This window comes from Pollachius pollachius (genome assembly GCF_949987615.1).
Source record: "Pollachius pollachius genome assembly, chromosome: 10".
Classification (NCBI taxonomy): domain Eukaryota; kingdom Metazoa; phylum Chordata; class Actinopteri; order Gadiformes; family Gadidae; genus Pollachius; species Pollachius pollachius.
Window position 1 is genome coordinate 5,256,714 of NC_136943.1, and position 27,884 is coordinate 5,284,597.

Here is a 27,884-nt window from a genome sequence, read left to right on the forward strand (position 1 = left end):
AAAGAATTGAATCCAAAAATATTCCCTCCGTGCTATGGCCCCCATAACTACTGATATTCGGAGGGGATATATAACTTATAATATAAGTTCTTATTGGTATGGTATGGTCCGTCATAGAGATCTATGTGAGCGCTTCAACTCCACTAGCAATGCCATTATATGTGTGGTCTGGCTACATTTACTAGCTTGTGACGCTGTCCAATCAACAAGCAGTCAGGGGCGTTTCAAGGCGCAACACTAGCTTATCCGGGCTCTGGCGCCACCACCCGTTGAATGGTCACACACACACACACACACACACACACACACACACACACACACACACACACACACACACACACACACACACACATACACACACACAAAGACACACACACACACACGATTGCCAGTAGATAGAAGTATATGATGCAATTATATGACATTAATGATCCCTTTTTGCATTCGGCAAAATGGGATGAAGTCTAAAAGCATTAGCTTAACCAAACTACACATCAATCAAAGCCTACCATCACAGAAAAGCAATTGTAATCCAAGCATAACAGGCTCAGAACCTATTGACATCTTATCATTGTCAAAGTGTATCACAACACTTTCAAAGAGCAAGCTAAATACATACAGGATAATTCTAGATCAGGACATAATATAACGTCACAAAAACCATCTACTTGCCCTTCAAAGTGACATCACAAATGCAAAATTACATTGCGAAGACATGGCAAATGTATTATATTCAACCTTTAAATTAAATGAAAAGTGTGGCACTTAACATACCTTCTCGTGATTGGGTAAAGTCTGAGTCCTGCTTAAAGTGTCTCCTCCGTTTATACTGATCAGTTCTCCGTCAACAGGCGGGAATTGAGGAGGGAACACTACTACGTCACTCTTCAGTGTGTCTGAGCTGAAACACACGTCATACTGCTGAGTAGATTTAGAGTAAGACCAGCTCCCGTCAGGGTGGGTGGTGATCATTGGGGCGCTGTACCTGCTGAAACTGTTGTCTGTCCGGTGGCATTTGACTGCTATTAAACTGATGAGACTCAATAGAAAGATCACTGACACCGACGCAATGGCGATCAGCAAATACAGGTTTAAAGCAGAGAAGCTGTCCTCCTTTAGCGGCACGTGTCTGAACTGAGTCTGAAGGTCTCCTGTGTTTTCGACCACAACGACATCAATAGACACAGTAGCAGTCAGGGAGGGCTCTCCGTTATCACAAACCAACACCACCAACGGGTGAGTTTTCAGGTCATTGTCAGTCATCCGTCTCTTAGTCCTGATTTCACCGGTGCTGGTTCCGATCCGAAAGAGATTGGTTCCTTTGGGTTCAGAGATGTGATAAGAAAGCAGTGCATTGTAACCAGAGTCTGCGTCTACGGCCCTGATTTTAGCCACAAAGTATCCCGCTTCAGCAGAGTAGGGAATGTTCTCACTGTTAACGGAGCCGTGTTCAGAATAGGGGGCTAAAATCCCGGGACTGTTGTCATTCTCATCCAGGATAAAAACGTTAACAGTCACGTTGCTGCTCAGTGGAGGAACCCCAGAGTCTGTGGCCTGAACCTTGAAACTGAATGTTTTAAACTCTTCAAAATTGAAAGACTGAAGGCTGACAATGTTGCCTGTTTCTGAATTAATATTAACAAGGGATGATATTTGAACATTTCTTGTCTGGATAGCTTGTAATGAATACGTTATTTGCGCATTTTCATTGACGTCAGGGTCGAATGCTGTCACTTTGTAAATGGCAACGCCTACACGATCATTCTCTTTGACATAAACATTGTAAACTGGTTCTCTGAAGCGAGGCGGGTTGTCATTCACGTCAGAAAGTTGAACGATAACAAGGCTGGTGCTAAAGAGGGGTGGGATCCCTTCGTCTGTCGCGGCGATGGTTATATTGTATTTATTCGTGATTTCTCGGTCAAGAGTCCCATTAACGATCATTGAGTACTCATTTTTGTAGTTCAGCTTAAGCGAAAATGGCACAGAACCAATGATTCTACAATTAGTTTGTCCATTTTTTCCACTGTCTTTGTCCAACACATTAATTAAAGCAACAACTGTGCCTCTCTCGGCATCCTCTTTGAGAGGACTGTTTACCGACGTAATTGATATTTCTGGTGCGTTATCGTTCACATCGACAACCTCCACGAGCAGTTTAGAATAACCGCTGCGAGGGGAAGCACCTTTATCCGTAGCCTGTACACGGAGCTCGTACGCTGCGTTTGTCTCGTGATCCAAGCTCTCTTTGACCGTGACTTCTCCACTGAACGCATCGATATTGAATTTTTCATTGGACTTTACATTTCCACGTTTCATGAAGCTGTATATAATTTCGGCATTTGACCCTTCGTCCAAATCTGTGGCGTCCAACTGAATAATAGTTGTACCTGCCGGTACGCTTTCGTTAACACGTATCTTATAAAGCATTTTTCCAAAAGCAGGAGTATTATCGTTGACGTCTATTATGTTCACGGTAATTTTCAAAGTGCCTGATTTAACAGGTTTTCCTCCGTCGATAGCGGTCAGTGTAAGCTTAATGACTTGCTCGTGTTCGCGGTCTAGGGCGTTTTTGAGAACTAACTCAGCAGACACGGTCTCCTCTCCACTGCCCTGTACATCGAGAGAGAAATAATCGTTTTGGTTTAGTTTGTAGTTATGCACTGAATTGCTGCCTACGTCTGGGTCGATCGCAGCTGGGAGGGGGTATCTTTCTCCTGTCGAAGATAATTCAGAGATGTTAAATGCGTGGTTTTGTTCCAGAAAAACGGGCCCGTTGTCATTTATATCCAAAACAGTAACTTCTATTCGGTAAATATTCCTCGGATTGCTTAATACAGCTTGTATTTTTAAAATACATTTGGCCAAGTGCGGACAAAGCTCTTCACGGTCGATTCTCTCGCTAACCATCAAAGCTCCCGTTTTTAAATTTGCATCGAAATGTTTCTTACTATGACCAGATACGATCTGAACACCCCTTGATTCAAGTTCGCGTACATTTATATTTAAATCCTTTGCGAGATTTCCAACAGCTGTGCCTTTGTCTGCCTCCTCGGAAACGGTATAGGATAGCAGAGCGACAGAACACTCAAATAGACAAAGCACGAGAAGAGGAACAATCCAAACGCTTCCTCTGCGATCGCCACGGCCCATCTCTGTCATCGAACGGGACCGGAATCAAAAAATATTCACATCGATTCCACAAAACGCGTAATAATCCATCAAATGACCATCCCATAGAGCGCTGCACTACCATCTACATTCGAATCAAATGAGGACTTGCTACACACTGTGACGTATTTGAATCCTCGTCCGAGAGGAGGGGCTTTGAAATGACCACAGCGATGTATCCCACGGTCTCGAGCGACACCGTGTGCTTAATTCCCGTGGACGCGGAGTCTACACTTTGGGAAACGTTGATAATTAAAAACATGAACTTTGTAAATCTATAAGATACCTGCCAACGGTGTTATAAAGAGGTTAGGCGATGGGTTAAGGTTTGGGTTAAACAACCCAGTCACACGGAAATACGACACTGTCACGTCATTCATTCTATTCATTCGTGATCTGGGACACGTCATTTCATTTTTTTTGTGCCAAAAAAGCACAAATTTCATGGCTACGTCCGCTCGCGACACTGAGGCATCGACGCGGACTTTCATTCACACAGCCTACAAATAAACAAGACAATAGATGGCTAACTAAAATAAACGTTAAGACATCGACCTACAATTCTAAAAAGAAGAGATTAAGCAGCTACCTTTTTGTCCGTCGCGCTTACAGAGCAGCCCACCTGCATTAAATATATCCGTGAATTGTCACAATTTCTCAGAATCAAAGGTGAAAGTAGAAACGGGTGGCCAAAAGCTGCCATATTGTTAGTTTTCACAGACAATGTTTCTGTGTTTGAGTTGTAAAATCTTGAAAAAAATGAGAAAAATAAACAATAAATTATCTCTAGGCCTAGGGACGTTATGTACATGAGTTTGAAATTTGGGCTTTTTTGGCACGAAAAAAAATTAATGACGTGTCCCAGATCACGAATGAATAAATTAAATGACGTGACAAGTTCACGTATTTCCGTGAGACTGGGTTGGGGTAAAGTATGTATTGACATAGGCCTAAATATAAATGTAGCTATATATTAGGCTGAAACGTGCTTAGAATGTACAAAATAAAACATACATATTATTTATTATATAATAATCGAATTATATTCGAATGTAATGTAATAATCACCTCACGTTCAAACATATGTTTTGAGGTTGAAGAACTTCTGGAATATATTTACCCTATAGAACTAATGTTTCACACGACCGCTTTCAGCACCTTGGACAGAGACGTACCATGTATCACAACAAGGCCTGCGCTGTAGATAAACGGCCAACTATGGAACACTTGTCAAACATGAACAAATGAACAACTACACTATATGAAAGACTACTATATCATATTCTTACCTTGTCTTTGTTTGGTAATGTCTGAGTCATGCCATAAGTGTCCCCTCCGTTTATACTGATCAGTTCTCCATCAACAGGCGGGAATTGAGGAGGGAACACTACTACGTCACTCTTCAGTGTGTCTGAGCTGAAAAACACGTCATACTGCTGAGTAGATTTAGAGTAAGACCAGCTCCCGTCAGGGTGGGTGGTGATCATTGGGGCGCTGTACCTGCTGAAACTGTTGTCTGTCCGGTGGCATTTGACTGCTATTAAACTGATGAGACTCAGTAGAAAGATCACTGACACCGACACAATGGCGATCAGCAAATACAGGTTTAAAGCAGAGAAGCTGTCCTCCTTTAGCGGCACGTGTCTGAACTAAGTCTGAAGGTCTCCTGTGTTTTCAACCACAACGACATCAATAGACACAGTAGCAGTCAGGGAGGGCTCTCCGATATCACAAACCGACACCACAAACGGGTGAGTTTTCAGGTCATTGTCACTCATCCGTCTCTTAGTCCTGATTTCACCGGTGCTGGTTCCGATCCGAAAGAGATCGGTTCCTTGGGGTTCAGAGATGTGATAAGAAAGCAGTGCATTGTAACTGGAGTCTGCGTCTAAGGCCCTGATTTTAGCCACAAAGTATCCCGCTTCAGCAGAGTAGGGAATGTTCTCACTGTTAACGGAGCTGTGTTCAGAATAGGGGGCTAAAATCCCGGGACTGTTGTCATTCTCATCCAGGATAAAGAAGTTGACTGTAAAGTTGCTACTGAGTTGAGGATCACTAGAGTCTGTGGCCTGCGCTTTGAAGCTGAACATCTTTATGTCTTCATAATTACAAGACTGCAATATGACAATATCACCAGTCTCGGAGTTTATATTCACAGCTGATAACACTGGAATGTTAGGGGAGATTCTGCTTATTAACAAATAGGTTATTCTTGCATTATCCTCAGAATCCAAATCCATAGCATTTACTCTATAGACTACGGTACCTACGTCACTATTCTCCTTCACATACACATTCAAAAAGGGATCCGCAAAGTGTGGAGCGTTGTCATTAACATCACAAACATACACCATCAAATAACTGCTGGTGGAGAGAGGCGGGTCCCCGCCATCGCTGGACGAGATGGTGACGTTATACTGTGTAGCCGTCTCTCTGTCCAGAACCCCGTCTACCACTAAAGAAAAGTCGTTTTTATAGTTTGTTTCCAGCTTAAAGGGAAGAACACCCGCTAGCGTGCAGGTGGTGAGGCCATTCACCCCACTGTCCTTATCGCTTACGGTTACCAGAGCAATCACAGTTCCCCTTTCCGCGCTTTCTTTCACAGGGTTCTTAAGGGAAGTGATCGATACCTCCGGTGCGTTGTCATTGGCGTCTACCACCTCTATCAGTAGTTTACTATGAACACTGCGAGATCCAGGGCCTTTATCTCTGACCTGGACTCTTATGTCGTATGCAGGTATCTTTTCGTAATCCAAGATGCCGTTAACTTTGATTTCCCCTGTATTTGCATTGATATCAAATACAGTGGAAGGATCTACACTACCCCGTTTAATGAAAGAAAACAGCAGCTCACCGTTGACTCCTTCGTCCAGATCTGATGCGTTTAGTTGTATAACCCTCGTTCCATTTGAAGCATTTTCATTCACCCTCGCCTTATACAACGACTTACTAAACACGGGCGTGTTATCGTTCACATCAATCACATTAATTATTAGCTGCATTGTCCCCTTTTTGAAAGGTTTTCCTCCGTCTACTGCGGTTAAAGTGAGTGTGATAACCGACTGTTTCTCCCGATCTAAAGCTTTCTGCAACACCAGCTCAGCAGACACGCTTTGCTCTTCGCCACTCTGTACGTCGAGGGAGAAATGTTCATTCTGGCTTAACTTGTAGCCCTTAACCGCGTTACTCACTATGTCTGCGTCAAATGCTATTGGAAGTAAATATCGCACTCCCAATGATATCAACTCAGAAATGTTGAAAACAGACGTTTTCTCCTCGAAAGTGGGTGCATTATCATTTATATCTAGGATATGAATTTCAATGCGATGGACGTTAACTGGATTACTCAACAAAGCCTGAATTTTAAGCGAACATTTCTCCAGCTCGTTGCAAACATCCTCTCTGTCTATTCTGTCGGCGACCAAAAGGTTTCCAGTCCATAAATCCACATCAAAGTATATTCTACTGTACTCCGATACAATTTGGAGTTCTCTGGACTCCAAAGCATTCAGATTCAGTTGTAAATCCTTTGCAAGATTTCCCACAGTCGTTCCTTTCTTCATCTCCTCCAAAATAGAGTAAGAAATCTGAGCTGTACCGCAGTGACAAAAACAAAGCAAGATAAAGAATTGAATCCAAAAATATTCCCTCCGTGCTATGGCCCCCATAACTACTGATATTCGGAGGGGATATATAACTTATAATATCCGTTCGTATTGGTATGGTATGGTCCGTCATAGAGATCTATGTGAGCGCTTCAACTCCACTAGCAATGCCATTATATGTGTGGTCTGGCTACATTTACTAGCTTGTGACGCTGTCCAATCAACAAGCAGTCAGGGGGCGTTTCAAGGCGCATCACTAGCTTATCCGGGCTCTGGCGCCACCACCCGTTGAATGGTCACACACACACACACACACACACACACACACACACACACACACACATACACACACACAAAGACACACACACACACACACACACGATTGCCAGTAGATAGAAGTATATGATGCAATTATGTGACATTAATGATCCCTTTTTGCATTAGGCAAAATGGGATGAAGTCTACAAGCATTAGCTTAACCAAACTAGACATCAATCAAAGCCTACCATCACAGAAAAGCAATTGTAATCCAAGCATAACAGGCTCAGAACCTATTGACATCTTATCATTGTCAAAGTGTGTCACTACACTTTCAAAGACAAGCTAAATACATACAGGATAATTCTAGATCAGGACATAATACAACGTCACAAAAACCATCTACTTGCCCTTCAAAGTGGCATCACAAAAGCAAAATAACATTGCGAAGACATGGCAAATGTATTATATTCAACCTTTAAATTAAATGAAAAGTGTGGCACTTAACATACCTTCTCGTGATTGGGTAAAGTCTGAGTCCTGCTTAAAGTGTCTCCTCCGTTTATACTGATCAGTTCTCCGTCAACAGGCGGGAATTGAGGAGGGAACACTACTACGTCACTCTTCAGTGTGTCTGAGCTGAAACACACGTCATACTGCTGAGTAGATTTAGAGTAAGACCAGCTCCCGTCAGGGTGGGTGGTGATCATTGGGGCGCTGTACCTGCTGAAACTGTTGTCTGTCCGGTGGCATTTGACTGCTATTAAACTGATGAGACTCAATAGAAAGATCACTGACACCGACGCAATGGCGATCAGCAAATACAGGTTTAAAGCAGAGAAGCTGTCCTCCTTTAGCGACACGTGTCTGAACTGAGTCTGAAGGTCTCCTGTGGTTTCAACCACAACGACATCAATAGACACAGTAGCTGTCAGGGAGGGCTCTCCGTTATCACAAACCAACACCACCAACGGGTGAGTTTTCAGGTCATTGTCACTCATCCGTCTCTTAGTCCTGATTTCACCGGTGCTGGTTCCGATCCGAAAGAGATTGGTTCCTTTGGGTTCAGAGATGTGATAAGAAAGCAGTGCATTGTAACCAGAGTCTGCGTCTACGGCCCTGATTTTAGCCACAAAGTATCCCGCTTCAGCAGAGTAGGGAATGTTCTCACTGTTAACGGAGCCGTGTTCAGAATAGGGGGCTAAAATCCCGGGACTGTTGTCATTCTCATCCAGGATAAAAACGTTAACAGTCACGTTACTGTTAAGCGTGAGGGCTCCAGAGTCCGTGGCCTGGACCTTAAAGCTGAATGTTTTAAACTCTTCAAAATTGAAAGAACGAAGGCTAAGAATGTCGCCTGTTTCTGAATTAATATTAACAAGGGATGATATTTGTAAATTTCTTGTCAAGAGAGCTTGTAATGAATACGTTATTTGCGCATTTTCATTGACGTCAGGGTCGAATGCTGTCACTTTGTAAATGACAACGCCTACACGATCATTCTCTTTGACATAAACATTGTAAACGGGTTCTCTGAAGCGAGGCGGGTTGTCATTAACGTCAGAAAGTTGAACGACAACAAGGCTGGTGCTAGAGAGGGTTGGGATCCCTTCGTCTGTCGCGGCGATGGTTATATTGTATTTATTCGTGATTTCTCGGTCAAGAGCCCCATCAACGATCATCGAGTATTCATTTTTGTAGTTCAGCTTGAGAGAAAATGGCACAGAACCAATGATTCTACAATTAGTTTGTCCATTTTTTCCACTGTCTTTGTCCAACACATTAATTAAAGCAACAACCGTGCCTCTCTCGGCATCCTCTTTGAGAGGACTGTTTACCGACGTAATTGATATTTCTGGGGCGTTATCGTTCACATCGACAACCTCCACGAGCAGTTTAGAATAACCGCTGCGAGGGGAAGCACCTTTATCCGTAGCCTGTACACGGAGCTCGTACGCTGCGTTTGTCTCGTGATCCAAACTCTCTTTGACCGTGACTTCTCCACTGAACGCGTCGATATTGAATTTATCATAGGAGTTTACATTTCCACGTTTCATGAAGCTGTATATAATTTCGGCATTTGACCCTTCGTCTAAATCTGTGGCTTCCAATTTAATAACAGTTGCACCTGCCGGTACGCTCTCGGTAACACGTACCTTGTAGAGTGTTTTACCAAACGCAGGCACATTGTCGTTTGCGTCTATTACATGAACAGTGATCTGCAATGTCCCAGTTTTAACAGGTTTTCCTCCGTCGATAGCAGTCAGTGTAAGCTTAATGACTTGCTCATGTTCGCGGTCTAGGGCTTTTTTGAGAACTAGCTCAGCAGAAACGCTCACCTCTCCACTGCCCTGTACATCTAGAGAGAAATAATCGTTTTGGTTTAGTTTGTAGTTATGCACTGAATTGCTGCCTACGTCTGGGTCGATCGCAGCTGGGAGAGGGTATCTTTCTCCGGTCATAGATGATTCAGAGATGTTAAATGCATGGTTTTGTTCCAGAAAAACGGGCCCGTTGTCATTTATATCTAAAACACTAACTTCTATTCGGTAAATATTTCTCGGATTGCTTAATAAAGCTTGTAATTTTAAAATACATTTGGCCAAGTGCGGGCAAAGCTCTTCACGGTCGATTCTCTCGCTAACCATCAAAGCTCCCGTTTTTAGATTTGCATTGAAATGTTTCTTACTATGACCAGATACGATCTGAAGACCCCTTGATTCCAGTTCGCGTACATTTATATTTAAATCCTTTGCGAGATTTCCAACAGCTGTGCCTTTGTCTGCCTCCTCGGAAACGGTATAGGACAGCAGAGCGACAGAACACTCAAATAGACAAAGCACGAGAAGAGGAACAATCCAAACGCTTCCTCTGCGATCGCCACGGCCCATCTCTGTCATCGAACGGGACCGGAATCAAAAAATGTTCACATAAATTCCGCAAAACGCGTAATAATCCATCAAATGACCATCCCATAGAGCGCTGCACTACCATCAACATTCGAATCAAATGAGGACTTGCTACACACTGTGACGTATTTGAATCCTCGTCCGAGAGGAGGGGCTTTGAAATGACCACAGCGATGTATCCCACGGTCTCGAGCGACACCGTGTGCTTAATTCCCGTGGACTCGGAGTATACACTTTGGGAAACGTTGATAATTAAAAACATGAACTTTGTAAATCTATAAGATACCTGCCAACGATGTTATAAAGAGGTTAGGCGATGGGTTAAGGTTTGGGGTTAACAACCCAGTCTCACGGAAATACGATACTGTCACGTCATTTATTCTATTCATTCGTGATCTGGGACACGTCATTTCATTTTTTTGTGCCAAAAAAGCACAAATTTCATGGCAACATCCGCTCGCGACACTGAGGCATCGACGCGGACTTTCATTCACATAGCCTACAAATGAACAAGACAATAGATGGCTAGCTAAAATAAACGTTAAGACATAGGCCTACAATTCTAAAAAGAAGTGATGAAGCAGCTACCTTTTTTCCGTCGCGGTTTGCCTACAGAGCAGCCCACCTGCATTAAATATATCCGTGAATTGTCACAATTTCTCAGAATCAAAGGTGAAAGTAGAAACGGGAGGCCAAAAGCTGTCATATTGTTAGTTTCGACACAATTTTTTTCTGTGTTTGAGTTGTAAAATCTTGAAAAAAATGAGAAAAATAAACAATAAATTATCTCTAGGCCTAGGGACATTATGTACATGAGTTTGAAATTTGGGCTTTTTGGCACGAAAAAAATTAAATGACGTGTCCCAGATCACGAATGAATAGATAAATTAAATGACGTGACAAGTTCACGTATTTCCGTGAGACTGGGTTGGGGTAAAATATGTATTGACATAGGCCTAAATATAAATGTAGCTATATATTAGGCTGAAACATGCTTAGAATGTACAAAATAAAACATACGTATTAGTTATTATATCCTAAACGAATTATATTCGAACGTAATGTAATAATCACCTCACGTTCAAACATATGTTTTGAGGTTGAAGAACTTCTGGAATATATTTACCCTATAGAGCTAATGTTTCACACGAACGCTTTCAGCACGTTGGACAGAGACGTACCATGTATCACAACAAGGCCTGAGCTGTAGATGAACGGCCAACGATGGAACAATTGTCAAACATGAACAAATGAACAACTACAATATATGAAAGACTACTATATCATATTCTTACCTTGTCTTTGTTTGGTAATGTCTGAGTCATGCCATAAGTGTCCCCTCCGTTTATACTGATCAGTTCTCCATCAACAGGCGGGAATTGAGGAGGGAACACTACTACGTCACTCTTCAGTGTGTCTGAGCTGAAACACACGTCATACTGCTGAGTAGATTTCGAGTAAGACCAGCTCCCGTCAGGGTGGGTGGTGATCATTGGGGCGCTGTACCTGCTGAAACTGTTGTCTGTCCGGTGGCATTTGACTGCTATTAAACTGATGAGACTCAGTAGAAAGATCACTGACACCGACGCAATGGCGATCAGCAAATACAGGTTTAAAGCAGAAAAGCTGTCCTCTTTTAGTGGTACATGTCTGAACTGAGTCTGAAGGTCTCCTGTGTTTTCAACCACAACGACATCAATAGACACAGTAGCAGTCAGGGAGGGCTCTCCGTTATCACAAACCAACACCACCAACGGGTGAGTTTTCAGGTCATTGTCACTCATCCGTCTCTTAGTCCTGATTTCACCGGTGCTGGTTCCGATCCGAAAGAGATTGGTTCCTTTGGGTTCAGAGATGTGATAAGAAAGCAGTGCATTGAAACCGGAGTCTGCGTCTACGGCCCTGATTTTAGCCACAAAGTATCCCGCTTCAGCAGAGTAGGGAATGTTCTCACTGTTAACGGAGCCGTGTTCAGAATAGGGGGCTAAAATCCCGGGACTGTTGTCATTCTCATCCAGGATAAAGAAGTTGACTGTAACGTTGCTACTGAGTTGAGGATCACCAGAGTCTGTGGCCTGTGCTTTGAAGCTGAACATCTTTATGTCTTCATAATTAAAAGACTGCAATGTGACAATATCACCAGTCTCGGAGTTTATATTCACAGCTGATAACACTGGAATGTTAGGAGAGTGACTGCTTATTAACGAATAGGTTATAATGGCGTTATCCTCCGAATCCAAATCCATAGCATTTACTCTATAGACTACAGTACCTACGTCACTATTCTCCTTCACATACACATTCAAAACGGGATCCGCGAAGTGCGGCGCGTTGTCATTAACATCAGAAACATACACCATTAAATAACTGCTGGTGGAGAGAGGCGGGTCCCCGCTATCGCTGGACGAGATGGTGACGTTATACTGTGTAGCCGTCTCTCTGTCCAGAGCCCCGTCTACCACTAAAGAATAGTCGTTTTTATAGTTTGTTTGCAGCTTGAAGGGAAGAACACCCGCTAGCGTGCAGGTGGTGAGGCCATTCACCCCACTGTCCTTATCGCTTACGGTTACCAGAGCAATCACGGTTCCCCTTTCCGCGCTTTCTTTCACCGGGTTCCTAAGGGAAGTGATCGATACCTCCGGTGCGTTGTCATTGGCGTCTACCACCTCTATCAGTAGTTTACTATGAACACTGCGAGATCCAGGGCCTTTATCTCTGACCTGGACTCTTATGTCGTATGCAGGTATCTTTTCGTAATCCAAGATGCCGTTAACTTTGATTTCCCCTGTATTTGCATTGATATCAAATACAGAGGAAGGATCTACACTACCCCGTTTAATGAAAGAATACAGGAGCTCACCGTTGACTCCTTCGTCCGGATCTGACGCGTTTAGTTGTATAACCCTCGTTCCATTTGAAGCATTTTCATTCACCCTCGCCTTATACAACGACTTACTAAACACGGGCGTGTTATCGTTCACATCAATCACATTAATTATTAGCTGCATTGTCCCCTTTTTGAAAGGTTTTCCTCCGTCTACTGCTGTTAAAGTGAGTGTGATAACCGACTGTTTCTCCCGATCTAAAGCTTTCTGCAACACCAGCTCAGCGGACACGCTTTGTTCTTCGCCACTCTGTACGTCGAGGGAGAAATGTTCATTCTGGCTTAGCTTGTAGCCCTTAACCGCGTTACTACCTATGTCTGCGTCGAATGCTATTGGAAGTAAATATCGCTCTCCCAGTGATATCGACTCAGAGATGTTGAAAACAGACGTTTTCTCCTCGAAAGCGGGTGCATTATCATTTATATCTAGGATATGAATTTCAATGCGATGCATGTTAACTGGATTGCTCAACAAAGCCTGAATTTTAAGCGAACATTTCTCCAGCTCGTTGCAAACATCCTCTCTGTCTATTCTGTCGGCGACCAAAAGGTTTCCAGTCCTTAAATCCACATCGAAGTATATTCTAATGTACTCCGATACAATTCGGAGTTCTCTGGACTCCAAAGCATTGAGGTTCAGTTGTAAATCCTTTGCAAGATTTCCCACAGTCGTTCCTTTGTTCATCTCCTCCGAAATAGAGTAAGAAATCTGAGCTGTACCGCAGTGACAAAAACAAAGCAAGACAAAGAATCGAATCCGAAAATATTCCCTGCCCGCTATGGCCCCCATAACTACTGATATTCGGAGGGCATATATAACTTATTATGTCCGTTCGTTTTGGTATGGTATGGTCCGTCATAGAGATCTATGTGAGCGCTTCAACTCCACTAGCAATGCCATTATATGTGTGGTCTGGCTACATTTACTAGCTTGTGACGCTGTCCAATTAACAAGCAGTAAGGGGGCGTTTCAAGGCGCAACACTAGCTTCTCCGGTCTCTGGCGCCATCACCCGATGAATGGGCACACACACACACACACACACACACACACACACACACACACACACACACACACACACACACACACACACACACAATTACACACGCACACACACACACACACGATTGCCAGTAGATTGAAGTATGTGATGCAAGTATGTGACATAAATGATCCCGTTTTGCATTAGGGCAAAATGGGATGAAGTCTACAAGCATTAGCTTACCCAAACTACACATCAATCAAAGCCTACCATCACAGAAAAGCAATTGTAATCCAAGCATAGCAGGCTCAGAACCTATCTACATCTCATCATTGTCAAAGTGTATCACAACACTTTCAAAGAGCAAGCAAAATACATACAGGATATTTCTAGATCAGGACATAATATAACGTCACAAAATCCCTCTACTTGCGCTTCAAAGTGGCATCACAAAAGCAAAATAACATTGCGAAGACATGGCAAATGTATTATATTCAACCTTTAAATTAAATGAAAAGTGTGGCACGTAACATACCTTCTCGTGATTGGGTAAAGTCTGAGTTCTGCTTAAAGTGTCTCCTCCGTTTATACTGATCAGTTCTCCATCAAGAGGCGGGAATTGAGGAGGGAACACTACTACGTCACTCTTCAGTGTGTCTGAGCTGAAACACACGTCATACTGCTGAGTAGATTTAGAGTAAGACCAGCTCCCGTCAGGGTGGGTGGTGATCATTGGGGCGCTGTACCTGCTGAAACTGTTGTCTGTCCGGTGGCATTTGACTGCTATTAAACTGATGAGACTCAGTAGAAAGATCACTGACACCGACGCAGTGGCGATCAGCAAATACAGGTTTAAAGCAGAGAAGCTGTCCTCCTTTAGCGGCACGTGTCTGAACTGAGTCTGAAGGTCTCCTGTGTTTTCAACCACAACGACATCAAGAGACACAGTAGCTGTCAGGGAGGGCTCTCCGTTATCACAAACCAACACCACCAACGGGTGAGTGTTCAGGTCATTTTCACTCATCCGTCTCTTAGTCCTGATTTCACCGGTGCTGGTTCCGATCCGAAAGAGGTTGGATCCCTTGGGTTCAGAGATGTGATAAGAAAGCAGTGCATTGTAACCAGAGTCTGCGTCTACGGCCCTGATTTTAGCCACAAAGTACCCCGCTTCAGCAGAGTAGGGAATGTTCTCACTGTTAACGGAGCCGTGTTCAGAATAGGGGGCTAAAATCCCGGGACTGTTGTCATTCTCATCCAGGATGAAAACGTTAACAGTGGCGTTACTGCTCAGTGAAGGGACTCCAGAATCGGTGGTCTGAACTTTGAACTGAAATGTTTTTCTCTCTTCATAATTAAAAGACTGAAGGCAAACTATTTCGCCGGTATCGGGATTGATATTAACCATTGACAACACAGGCACTGACACGTTATTAATTATAGCATACGTTACTTTTGCATTTTCTCCTACATCTGCATCAGAAGCGGTTACTGTATGAATGACTTGATCCGTCGGGCTGTTTTCTTTTACATAAACATTTATGACCGGATGACGAAACCTCGGTGGATTGTCGTTAACATCAGAAACGTGGACGGTGATCACATTGGTACTAGAGAGAGGTGGAGACCCCTCGTCCGTAGCTGTGATGGTGACGTCATACTGAGAAACGCTCTCTCTATCAAGAGCACCGTCAACCAGTAGAGAGTAATAATTATCATAGTTTAACTTTAATTTGAAAGGCACAGAGCCAGTTATTCTATAATTTGCATGCCCATTTTTGCCTCCGTCTCTATCTGTCACAGTGACCAAAGCCACGACTGTACCTAATTCAGCGTCTTCTTTAACCTGATTCAGGAGAGATGATACAACTATTTCTGGTGTATTATCGTTTACATCGATGACTTCGACTAAAATCTTGCCATGAGCAATACGAGGAGGTGTACCTTTATCTCTTGCTTGGACGCGAATATCGTACGCTTGTTTTTCTTCAAAGTCAATGTTTGATTTTACTGTGATAACACCGGTCTCTTCGTTGAGGGAGAATTTATCACTGGGGTCTACGCGCCCCTTTGCTGCAAACGAGTAGACAAGCTCACTATTCACCCCGTCATCCAGGTCAGTAGCGCTGAGAGTTAATAACGTTGCTCCTATTTCAGCATTTTCAACAATCTTCGCTTTGTAGAGAGATTGACTGAACAAAGGGGCATTGTCATTTACATCAATAACGTTCACAATTATTTGCAATGTCCCTGATCTGGGAGGTTTACCACCGTCTACAGCGGTCAGAGTCAGCGTGACTACGGCCTGTTTCTCTCGGTCTAAGGATTTCTGCAACACCAACTCAGCAGACAGACCGTCCTCGCTGCTTTGAACATCTAATGAGAAATATTCATTTGTGCTCAATTTGTAAGTCTTTAGTGAGTTACTGCCTGTGTCTGTGTCATGACCAATCGGCAACGGATACCTGTCCCCAGAAAATGATAACTCTGACATTTCGATTACCTTAACCTCCTCCATAAACGATGGTGAATTATCATTTACATCGAGAATATCAATTACTATTCTGCGAAGATCCCGCGGATGACTCAACATGGCCTCTACGTTTAAAGAGCACTTTACCGTGTTAGGACAAAGCTCCTCTCGGTCTATCCTCTCGTTAACGTTTAGATATCCACTTTTCAAATCAGCCTGAAAATACTGCATTTTGTAACCTGAATGGATTTCAAGATTCCTGGATTGCAATTGCTGGAGATTGAGGTTTAAATCTTTGGCGAGGTTCCCGACTACGGTTCCTTTGTCCACCTCTTCGGAAACAGAGTAGGATATTTGTGCAATGGACCATTCACAGAAACAAAGCAAAATGGAGAGTAATATCCACACATGATCGTATCGTTGCCAAGCAGCCATCGCCAAAATATCAAAAGAGACAAATCCTCGATCCACGAAACATGAGGAATATCCAATGTTATTCCACGGTCCAACACTACTCGCTACGACTTCATCCGAATGTTTCCGGGCACCACAAAGCACTACAGACAGACGCCGTCGGTGAAACAGAGGAGGAGTCTTCATGCTCTGTTTCACCACGGTCTCCAGTGACGCCACATGTCTGTCATGAACAAATACAATTTCATAACAATTTATTCGGCAATGGTCTATAAAGTTAATGTGCCGAACACTATGGAAGAAAATATAACTTTTTTGTTTAACCTATTGTATTATATATTATACACATGTAGGAACAGAGCTGAGCAAACGTTGGTTCTTAATCATATTTAACGTCAGTCAATTGGCTTTTAATTTCAAAAATATTCACAAAGACAGCATCTTGATAGGTTGTTTACTTTGTTAACCATTCACCAAGGATCCTTCATTGCCTATATTGGAAGCAAATAGGCCCATCAAAAGTGTAACGGCACATTTACGTATTTTTCTGTACACAACTAAAAGTGACGTGTTAACGAAATAGCAATACCTCTAATACCATATCAATAACAATCATCAAAAGTATTGTTATTATGATTATTAATAATTATATTATTTGGTCGCCGTTGTAGATAGCTGCTTTTGTAGGTGTCGTGTGAAAGATCCCTAAACAAGCAACTCAAATTGCAACAGTAGCCTATGCAAATAATGCAGTAATACATTCAACAATATAAAACCAAAATTATTTGTTTATTTGTACACTTCTCATAATCAAACAGAATATATAGAAGAAAGAGCTACATTTGTCCAACAAACAAGCCTTCAAAGTATTGTTTCAGCACCATTGACAGCGTAACGTAATTTCAGATGAGGGTGATCCAATACAAATATTAAGTGCAAATCATTAGCATAATCAAACGTGAACGTGTACATGTCCTACCAACTCTATATTTGGTAAGGGCAGAGTTCTGCTCAAAGTGTCTCCTCCGTTTATACTGATCAGTTCTCCATCAACGGGCGGGAATTGTTTTGTATTGAGCAAAATGGGATAATGAAAAGCATATGCTAACCCAAACTAGACATCCATCAAAGCCTACCATCACCGAAAAGCAATTGTAATCCAAGCTCACAGGCTAAGAGCAACAACTCTTTCATAGAGCAAGGTCAACAAATACAGGATGTTTTCTTGATCAGGACATAATATTACGTCACAGAATCCCTCTTCTTGCTCCTCAAAGTGGCATCAAAAGTGAAATAACATTGCAAACAAAGGCGAAATATATATTGAAACTTTAAATGAAATGAAAAATGTGGCTGATTAGCACTTAACATACCTTCTCGTGATTGGGCAAAGTCTGAGTTCTGCTTAAAGTGTCTCCTCCATTTATACTGATCAGTTCTCCATCAACAGGTGGGAATTGAGGAGGGAACACTACTACGTCACTCTTCAGTGTGTCTGAGCTGAAACACACGTCATACTGCTGAGTAGATTTAGAGTAAGACCAGCTCCCGTCAGGGTGGGTGGTGATCATTGGGGCGCTGTACCTGCTGAAACTGTTGTCTGTCCGTTGGCATTTGACTGCTATTAAACTGATGACACTCAGTAGAAAGATCACTGACACCGACGCAATGGCGATCAGCAAATACAGGTTTAAAGCAGAGAAGCTGTCCTCCTTTAGCGGCACGTGTCTGAACTGAGTCTGAAGGTCTCCTGTGTTTTCAACCACAACGACATCAATAGACACAGTAGCTGTCAGGGAGGGCTCCCCGTTATCACAAACCAACACCACCAACGGGTGAGTTTTCAGGTCATTGTCACTCATCCGTCTCTTAGTCCTGATTTCACCGGTGCTGGTTCCGATCCGAAAGAGATTGGTTCCTTTGGGTTCAGAGATGTGATAAGAAAGCAGTGCATTGTAACCAGAGTCTGCGTCTACGGCCCTGATTTTAGCCACAAAGTGTCCCGCTTCAGCAGAGTAGGGAATGTTCTCACTGTTAACAGAGCCGTGTTCAGAATAGGGGGCTAAAATCCTGGGACTGTTGTCATTCTCATCCAGGATAAAAACATTGACAGTTGCGTTGCTGCTCAGGGGAGGAACCCCAGAGTCGGTGGCCTGAACTTTAAAGCTGAACGTTTTAAATTCTTCAAAATTGAAAGACTGAAGGTTGACAATTTCTCCTGTTTCTGAATTAATATTAACAAGGGATGAAATAGGAACAATTCTTGGTTGGTTTTCTACCAATCTGTAAACTAATCTGGCATTCTCCTCTAAATCAGGATCATATGCTTTAATAGTGTTGATCATGGCTCCGACCTTACTGTTTTCCTTAACATACACATTAATCACTGGCTCGTGAAACACGGGTGCGTTGTCATTTACATCAGCGATTTGTATGCTAATGACGGTGGTGCTGGACAGAGGCGGCGTCCCGTCATCCACGGCTTCAACTGTGACGTCGTAAAAGCCGGCGCTCTCCCTGTCTAGATGGGAATTTACGACTAATGAATAATCATTTTTGTAATTTGACTTTAATTGAAAAGGAACGTATCCTAAAATTTTACAGTTTGTCATGCCATTCTGTCCACCGTCGTTGTCACTCACTGTCAACAAGGCAACAATGGTCCCCATTACTGCGTCTTCCTTCACGGGGGACATCAGTGACGTCACCGATATTTCCGGAGAATTATCGTTTACGTCATTGATCTCAATCAATAGTTTAGCATGTGCGCTGCGAGGCGGATTTCCCTGGTCAACTGCTTGTACTCGTACTTCATAAGCAGGTGTGTCCTCATAATCTAAACGTCCCTCAACTGTTAACTTCCCCGTTTCCGAATCAATACGAAATGTAGGCCTATCTGATTTGTCGATGTTACCTCGTTTAATGAGGGAATACAAAAGCTTACTATTCAGTCCTTCATCTATATCGCTTGCATTTAGCTGTATCACTAGTGTTCCAACCAGTGCATTTTCAGCAACATTCACTTTATACAATGATTTGTTGAAAATGGGTGAGTTATCGTTTACGTCAATAACATTCACTGTTATTTGTATTGTTCCTGATTTAGGAGGCTTCCCTCCGTCCAACGCGGTCAGAATAAGATTAATAACCGGTACTTTCTCTCGATCTAATGCTTTCTGTAACAACAACTCCGCAGAAACACCATGCTTCCCTCCGTTCTGTACATCGAGGGAGAAATATTCATTCTGACTCAGTCTGTATGTCTTCACAGAGTTACTGCCTATATCAGCATCAACTGCTAGAGGAAGAAGAAAACGTTCTCCGGTTGGTAATGATTCTGAAATGTTAACATTGTACGACTTTTCAGCAAATGTTGGCGAGTTGTCATTAATGTCTAAAACATTGACTTCAATGCGGTGTGCAGTGACGGGATTGTTTAACACAGCTTGTATTCTGAGGGAACATTTGGCAGTGTTCGGACACAGCTCTTCCCTGTCTATCCTGTGATCAACAAAGAGGTTGCCGGTCCGTATGTCCGCGTTGAAATATGTCTTACTGTATCCAGACACAATGTGAAGATCCCTTGACGCCAATTCCTGCACATTAAGGTTTAAATCCTTCACGAGATTCCCAACTACGGTGCCTTTGTTCGCATCCTCTGAAACTGAATACGATATCTGAGTGTCAGACCGGCCAACGAAACAAAGCAATACAACGAGATGAGCCCAAACATATCCTCTTTGTTCTCGAAAAGGCATCGTTGTCCGAGAAAAATGTTAAATCACAACCACCATTTAAATCCAGTGTAATGGATCGGTCCGTCCTACATGTGGTTCACCCGACGTAACATCCATTCAGCTCTGCGGCTGCAAATACACAAGCGCTTTGCATACTGTCCCGACACAAATGGTGGATTACCGACGTTTACAAAAGGGAGGAGTTTTAGACGGAGGCCATCCATGGATTTCCACGGTCTCGAGCGACACCGAGTGTTCGATGAGACGGAAGAGGATGTATTCATTAATCTTTTTTTTGTTCATGAATATTCCTTCATAATTATGACTGACAGCTTGTAAACGTAACAAAGTCAATTAAAACGTTGCAGTTCGTCTATAATGAATAACAAAATGTGGTTGAAAATGTTCTTCAAGATAAGCGAATCAGCACCATGGAGAGGTATATTGCTATCATGGATGGGTGTAGTTTAAAGTTATCATGCACATTGCTCTTGTGAATGTTATGCATGCAAAAATGTCCTTTTAAGTCAAATGTGAGGTACACTGTGTTTCAAGATCAGCCCACAAATATATTAAACTATTCAGTGATGCATGTACAGAAATACACATACACATTGCTCCGATATCACATACCTTGTCTTTGTTGGGTAACGTTTGAGTTCTGCTTAAAGTGTCTCCTCCGTTTATACTGATCAGTTCTCCATCAACAGGCGGGAATTGAGGAGGGAACACTACTACGTCACTCTTCAGTGTGTCTGAGCTGAAACACACGTCATACTGCTGAGTAGATTTAGAGTAAGACCAGCTCCCGTCAGGGTGAGTGGTGATCATTGGGGCGCTGTACCTGCTGAAACTGTTGTCTGTCCGGTGGCATTTGACTGCTATTAAACTGACGAGACTCAGTAGAAAGATCACTGACACCGACGCAATGGCGATCAGCAAATACAGGTTTAAAGCAGAGAAGCTGTCCTCCTTTAGCGGCACGTGTCTGAACTGAGTCGGAAGGTCTCCTGTTTTTTCAACCACAACGACATCAATAGACACAGTAGCTGTCAGGGAGGGCTCTCCGTTATCACAAACCAACACCACCAACGGGTGAGTTTTCAGGTCATTGTCACTCATCCGTCTCTTAGTCCTGATTTCACCGGTGCTGGTTCCGATCCGAAAGAGATTGGTTCCTTTGGGTTCAGAGATGTGATAAGAAAGCAGTGCATTGTAACCAGAGTCTGCGTCTACGGCCCTGATTTTAGCCACAAAGTATCCCGCTTCAGCAGAGTAGGGAATGTTCTCACTGTTAACGGAGCCATGTTCAGAATAGGGGTCTAAAATCCCGGGACTGTTGTCATTCTCATCCAGGATAAAAACATTGACTGTAACGTTGCTACTGAGTTGAGGATCACCAGAGTCTGTGGCCTGCGCTTTGAAGCTGAACATCTTTATGTCTTCATAATTAAAAGACTGCAATGTGACAATATCACCAGTCTCGGAGTTTATATTCACAGCTGATAACACTGGAATGTTAGGAGAGAGACTGCTTATTAACGAATAGGTTATTCTTGCGTTATCCTCCGAATCCAAATCCATAGCATTTACTCTATAGACTACGGTACCTGCGTCACTATTCTCCGTCACATACACATTCAAAAAGGGATCCGCGAAGTGCGGCGCGTTGTCATTAACATCAGAAACATACACCATCAAATAACTGCTGGTGGAGAGAGGCGGGTCCCCGCTATCGCTGGACGAGATGGTGACGTTATACTGTGCAGCCGTCTCTCTGTCCAGAGCCCCATCTACCACTAAAGAATAGTCGTTTTTATAGTTCGTTTCCAGCTTAAAGGGAACAACACCCGCTAGCGTGCAGGTAGTGAGGCCATTCACCCCACTGTCCTTATCGCTTACGGTTACCAGAGCAATCACGGTTCCCCTTTCCGCGCTTTCTTTCACCGGGTTCCTAAGGGAAGTGATCGATGTCTCCGGTGCATTGTCATTAACATCAATTAATTCTATAAGTAGTTTACTATGAGCACTACGAGACATATAACCTTGATCTTTAACCTGAACTCTGATATCGTATGCAGGCATCTTTTCGAAATCCAAGATGCCGTTAACTTTGATTTCCCCTGTATTTGCATTGATATCAAATACAGAGGAAGGATCTACACTACCCCGTTTAATGAAAGAATACAGGAGCTCACCGTTGACTCCTTCGTCCAGATCTGACGCATTTAGTTGTATAACCCTCGTTCCATTTAAAGCATTTTCATTCACCCTCGCCTTATACAACGATTTGCTAAACTTGGGCGTGTTATCGTTCACATCTATCACATTAATTACTAGCTGTATTGTCCCCGTTTTAATAGGTTTTCCTCCGTCTATGGCGTTTAAAGTGAGTGTGATAACCGACTGTTTCTCCCGATCTAAAGCTTTCTGCAACACCAGCTCAGCGGACACGCTTTGCTCTTCGCCACTCTGTACGTCGATGGAGAAATGTTCATTTTGGCTTAGCTTGTAGCCCTTAACCGAATTACTCCCTATATCTGCGTCGAATGCTATTGGAAGTAAATATCGCTCTCCCAGTGATATCGACTCAGAGATGTTAAAAACAAACGTTTTCTCCTCGAAAGCGGGTGCATTATCATTTATATCTAGGATATGAATTTCAATGCGATGCATGTTAACTGGATTGCTCAACAATGCCTGTATTTTAAGCGAACACTTCTCCAGCTCGTTGCAACGCTCCTCTCTGTCTATTCTGTCGGCGACTAAAAGGTTACCAGTCCTTAAATCCACATCGAGGTATCTTCTACTGTACTCCGATAAAATGCGGAGTTCTCTGGACTCCAAAGCATTCAGATTCAGTTTTAAATCCTTTGCGAGATTTCCGATTGTCGTCCCTTTGTTCATCTCCTCCGAAATAGAGTAAGAAATCTGAGCTGTACTGCAGTGACAAAAACAAAGCAAGACAAAGAATCGGATCCAAAAATATTCCCTCCCCGCTATGGCCATCATAACTACTGATATTTGGAGGGCATCTAAAACTTATAATGTCCGTTCGTTTTGGTATGGTTTGGGCCGTCATAGAGATCTATTTGAGCGCTTGAACACCTCTAGCAATGGCATCATCTGTGTGATCTAGCCACATTTACTAGCTTGTGATGCTGTCCAATCAAAACGCAGTATGGGGGCGTTTCAAGGGGCAACACTACGGCTTCTTTGGTCTCTGCCGCCACCACCCGTTGAATGGTGACACACGCACGCACGCACGCACACACACACACGCCCACGCACACACACACACGCCCACGCACACACACACACACACACAATTTCCAGTAGATACAAGTGTATGATTCAATTACGTGACATAAAGGATCCCGTTTTTCATTAGGAAAAATGGGATAAAGTCTAGAAGCATATAGGCTTACCCAAACTAGACATCCATCAAAGCCTACAATCGCAGAAAAGCAATTGTAATCCAAGCATCACAGGCTCAGCGCCTATTGGTGGAAATTGTATGATTTTCAAAGTGTATCACGACTCTTTTAAAGAGCAAGCTAAATACATACAGGATATTTCTTGATCAGGACATAATATTATGTCACAGGATCATTCTACTTGCTCCTCGAAGTGGCATCACAAAAGCGAAAAAACATTGCATTGACAGTACAAATATCTTATATTTAACCTTTTAAATTGAATGAAAAGTGTGACTGAATAGCAATTTACATACCTTCTCGTGATTGGGCAAAGTCTGAGTTCTGCTTAAAGTGTCTCCTCCATTTATACTGATCAGTTCTCCATCAACAGGCGGGAATTGAGGAGGGAACACTACTACGTCACTCTTCAGTGTGTCTGAGCTGAAACACACGTCATACTGCTGAGTAGATTTAGAGTAAGACCAGCTCCCGTCAGGGTGGGTGGTGATCATTGGGGCGCTGTACCTGCTGAAACTGTTGTCTGTCCGGTGGCATTTGACTGCTATTAAACTGACGAGACTCAGTAGAAAGATCACTGACACCGACGCAATGGCGATCAGCAAATACAGGTTTAAAGCAGAGAAGCTGTCCTCCTTTAGCGGCACGTGTCTGAACTGAGTCTGAAGGTCTCCTGTGTTTTCAACCACAACGACATCAATAGACACAGTAGCTGTCAGGGAGGGCTCTCCGTTATCACAAACCAACACCACCAACGGGTGAGTTTTTAGGTCATTGTCACTCATCCGTCTCTTAGTCCTGATTTCACCGGTGCTGGTTCCGATCCGAAAGAGATTGGTTCCTTTGGGTTCAGAGATGTGATAAGAAAGCAGTGCATTGTAACCAGAGTCTGCGTCTACGGCCCTGATTTTAGCCACAAAGTATCCCGCTTCAGCAGAGTAGGGAATGTTCTCACTGTTAACGGAGCCGTGTTCAGAATAGGGGGCTAAAATCCCGGGACTGTTGTCATTCTCATCCAGGATGAAAACGTTAACAGTGGCGTTGCTGCTCAGTGAAGGAACTCCAGAATCTATGCCCTTAACTTTGAAGTGAATTGTTTTTCTCTCTTCATAATTAAAAGACTGAAGGCAAACTATTTCACCAGTTTCTGAGTTGATATTAACCATTGATAACACAGGCATGGACACGTCATTAATTATTGAGTATGTTACTTTTGCATTGTCGCCTAAATCTGCATCAGTAGCGGTTACTGTATGAATGATTTGATCCGTCGGGCTGTTTTCTTTTACATAAACATTAATGACCGGATGAGGAAAACGCGGTGGATTGTCATTAACATCAGAAACCTGGACGGTGATCACATTGGTACTAGAGAGAGGTGGAGACCCCTCGTCCGTAGCTGTGATGGTGACGTCATACTGAGAAACGCTCTCTCTATCAAGAGCACCGTCAACCAACAAAGAGTAGTAATTCTTATAGTTTGACTTCAGTTTAAAAGGAACAGAGACAGTTATTCTACAATTTGCATGTCCATTTTTCCCTCCGTCTCTGTCTGTCACAGTAACCAAAGCCACTACTGTACCAAATTCAGCGTCTTCTTTAACCTGATTAATGAGAGATGAGACAACTATTTCTGGTGAATTATCATTTATATCGATCACCTCGACTAAAACCTTGCCATGTACAAAACGAGGAGGAGTTCCTTTATCTTTTGCTTGGACGCGGATATCGTAAGCTTGTTTCTCTTCAAAGTCAATGTTTGATCTTACTGTAATAACACCGGTCTCTTCATTAAGGGAGAATTTATCACTGGGGTTTACCCGCCCCTTTGCTGCAAAAGAGTAGACAAGCTCACTATTCACACCGTCATCAAAGTCAGTAGCGCTCAGGGTTAATAACGTGGCTCCAATTTCAGCATTTTCGAGAATCTGCGCTTTGTAAAGAGTTTGACTGAATAGTGGTGCATTGTCATTTACATCAATAACATCAATATTTATTTCCAATGTCCCCGATCTGGGAGGTTTACCACCGTCAACAGCGGTAAGAGTCAGTGTGATTAAGGCCTGTTTCTCTCGATCTAATGCTTTCTGCAGCACCAACTCAGCAGACAGACCGTCTTCACTGCTTTGAACATCCAAAGAAAAATATTCATTTGCACTCAATTTGTAGGTCTTTAGTGAGTTACTGCCTGTGTCTGCGTCATGAGCAGTCGGCAACGGATACCTGTCCCCAGAAAATGCAGACTCGGACATTTCGATTATCTTAACCTCCTCAATAAAAGAAGGTGAATTGTCATTTACATCGAGAATATCAATTTCTATTCTGCGAAGGTCTTGCGGATGACTCAACATGGCCTCTACGTTTAAAGAGCACTTTACCGTATTAGGACAAAGCTCCTCTCGGTCTATCCTCTCGTTAACGTTCAGAAATCCACTTTTCAAATCAGCCTGGAAATACTGAATTTTGTAGCCTGAATGGATTTCAATATTCCTGGATTGCAATTGTTGAAGATTGAGGTTTAAATCTTTGGCGAGGTTCCCGACTACGGTTCCTTTGTCCGACTCTTCGGAAACAGAGTAGGATATTTGTGCAACGGACCATTCACAGAAACAAAGCAAAATGGACAGTACAATCCACACATGATCGTATCGTTGCGAAGCAGCCATCGCTAAAATATTAAAAGAGACAAATCCTCAATCCACGAAACATGAGGAATATCCAGTGTTATTCCACGGTCCAACCCTTCTCGCTACGACTGCATCCGATTGTTTCCTGTACCACAAAGCACTACAGACAGACGCCGTTGGTGAAACAGAGGAGGAGACTCCCGCCTTCATGTTTTACCACGGTCTCCAGCGACACCACCTGTCTGTTATGAACAAATACAATTTCTTAAAAAAATTTTTGGCAACGGTCTATAAAGTTAATATGCCGAACCCTATGGAAGAAAATACAACTTATTTGTTTCGTGTAACCTATAATATTATATATTATGCGAACAGAGCTGAGCAAACATTTATTCTTTTTCACATTTCATTTGTCAATTGGCTTTTAATTTGAAAAATATTCACAAAGACAGCATCTTCATAGGTTGCTTACTTTGTTAACCATTCAGTCAGGATTGGATATAGATAACAACGAGAATTTGTGGCACATGGCTTACTAATATTAAGTCTGATGCTAATGTTCACTCAGCAATGCCTAGTCATTTGGGAAGGCAATGGCACATAAAAGATATAACGGCACATTGACGTTTTTGCTGTTCCCAACTAAAAGCAACGTGTAAACAGTTAACGAAATAACAATACCTCTAATACCATGACAATAATAATCATGAAAAGTATTGTGATTATGATTATTAATAATTATATTATTCGGTCGTCGTTGTAGACAGCAGTGTTTTTTTGCACCGTGTGAAAGATTCCTAAACGAGCGACTAAAATTGCCACAGTAGCCTATGCTAATAATGCAGTACATTCAACAATATAGAACCAATTATATTTGTTTGTGTGTAGTAGGCTACACTTCTCATTATCAAACAGAACAGATAGAAAAAAGAGCTACATTTGTCCCACAGCCAAGTCTTCAAAGTATTGTTTCAGCACCATGGACGGCATAACGTAATTTCGGATGAGGATGGTCCAATACAAAAAGTAAGTGCAAATCACCAGCATAATCAAACATGAAGATTTATATGTCTTACCTTCTCTGTATTTGGTAAAGTCAGAGTTCTGCTTAAAGTCTCTCCTCCGTTTATACTAATCAGTTCTCCATCAACAGGCGGGAATTGTTTTGCATTGAGCAAAATGGGATAATGAAAAGCATATATGCTAACCAAAACAAGACATACATCAAAGCCTACCATCACAGAAACGCAATTGTAATCCAAGGGTCACAGGCTAAGAACAGCAATTCTTTCAGACAGCAAGCAAAATAAATACAGGATGTTTCTTGATCAGGACATAATTTTACGTCACAGAATCCCTCTACTTGCTCCTCAAGGTGGCATCACAAAAG

The 27,884-nt window shown here is 42.7% G+C and overlaps 2 protein-coding genes across 2 annotated transcripts; both read right to left on the reverse strand.

Moving 5' to 3' along the window:
- Nucleotides 1-765: 765 nt before the first annotated feature.
- On the reverse strand, nt 766-16,300 carry LOC307081610 (uncharacterized protein; the record flags this gene model as incomplete). The annotated part of the gene is made up of 8 exons (XM_079744858.1): nt 766-2,544; nt 6,231-6,443; nt 7,547-8,355; nt 9,163-9,316; nt 13,009-13,541; nt 14,455-14,976; nt 15,751-15,998; nt 16,272-16,300. The coding sequence occupies 8 exons, from the start codon at nt 16,298-16,300 to the stop codon at nt 766-768; spliced, it is 4,287 nt and encodes a 1,428-aa protein (XP_079600984.1).
- Nucleotides 16,301-18,057: 1,757 nt separating this feature from the next.
- LOC307081612 (uncharacterized protein) lies at nt 18,058-26,533 on the reverse strand (the record flags this gene model as incomplete). Its single annotated transcript, XM_079744860.1, has 3 exons — nt 18,058-20,370; nt 21,064-23,043; nt 26,135-26,533. The coding sequence occupies 3 exons, from the start codon at nt 26,531-26,533 to the stop codon at nt 18,058-18,060; spliced, it is 4,692 nt and encodes a 1,563-aa protein (XP_079600986.1).
- Between the last annotated feature and the right edge of the window lie 1,351 nt (nt 26,534-27,884).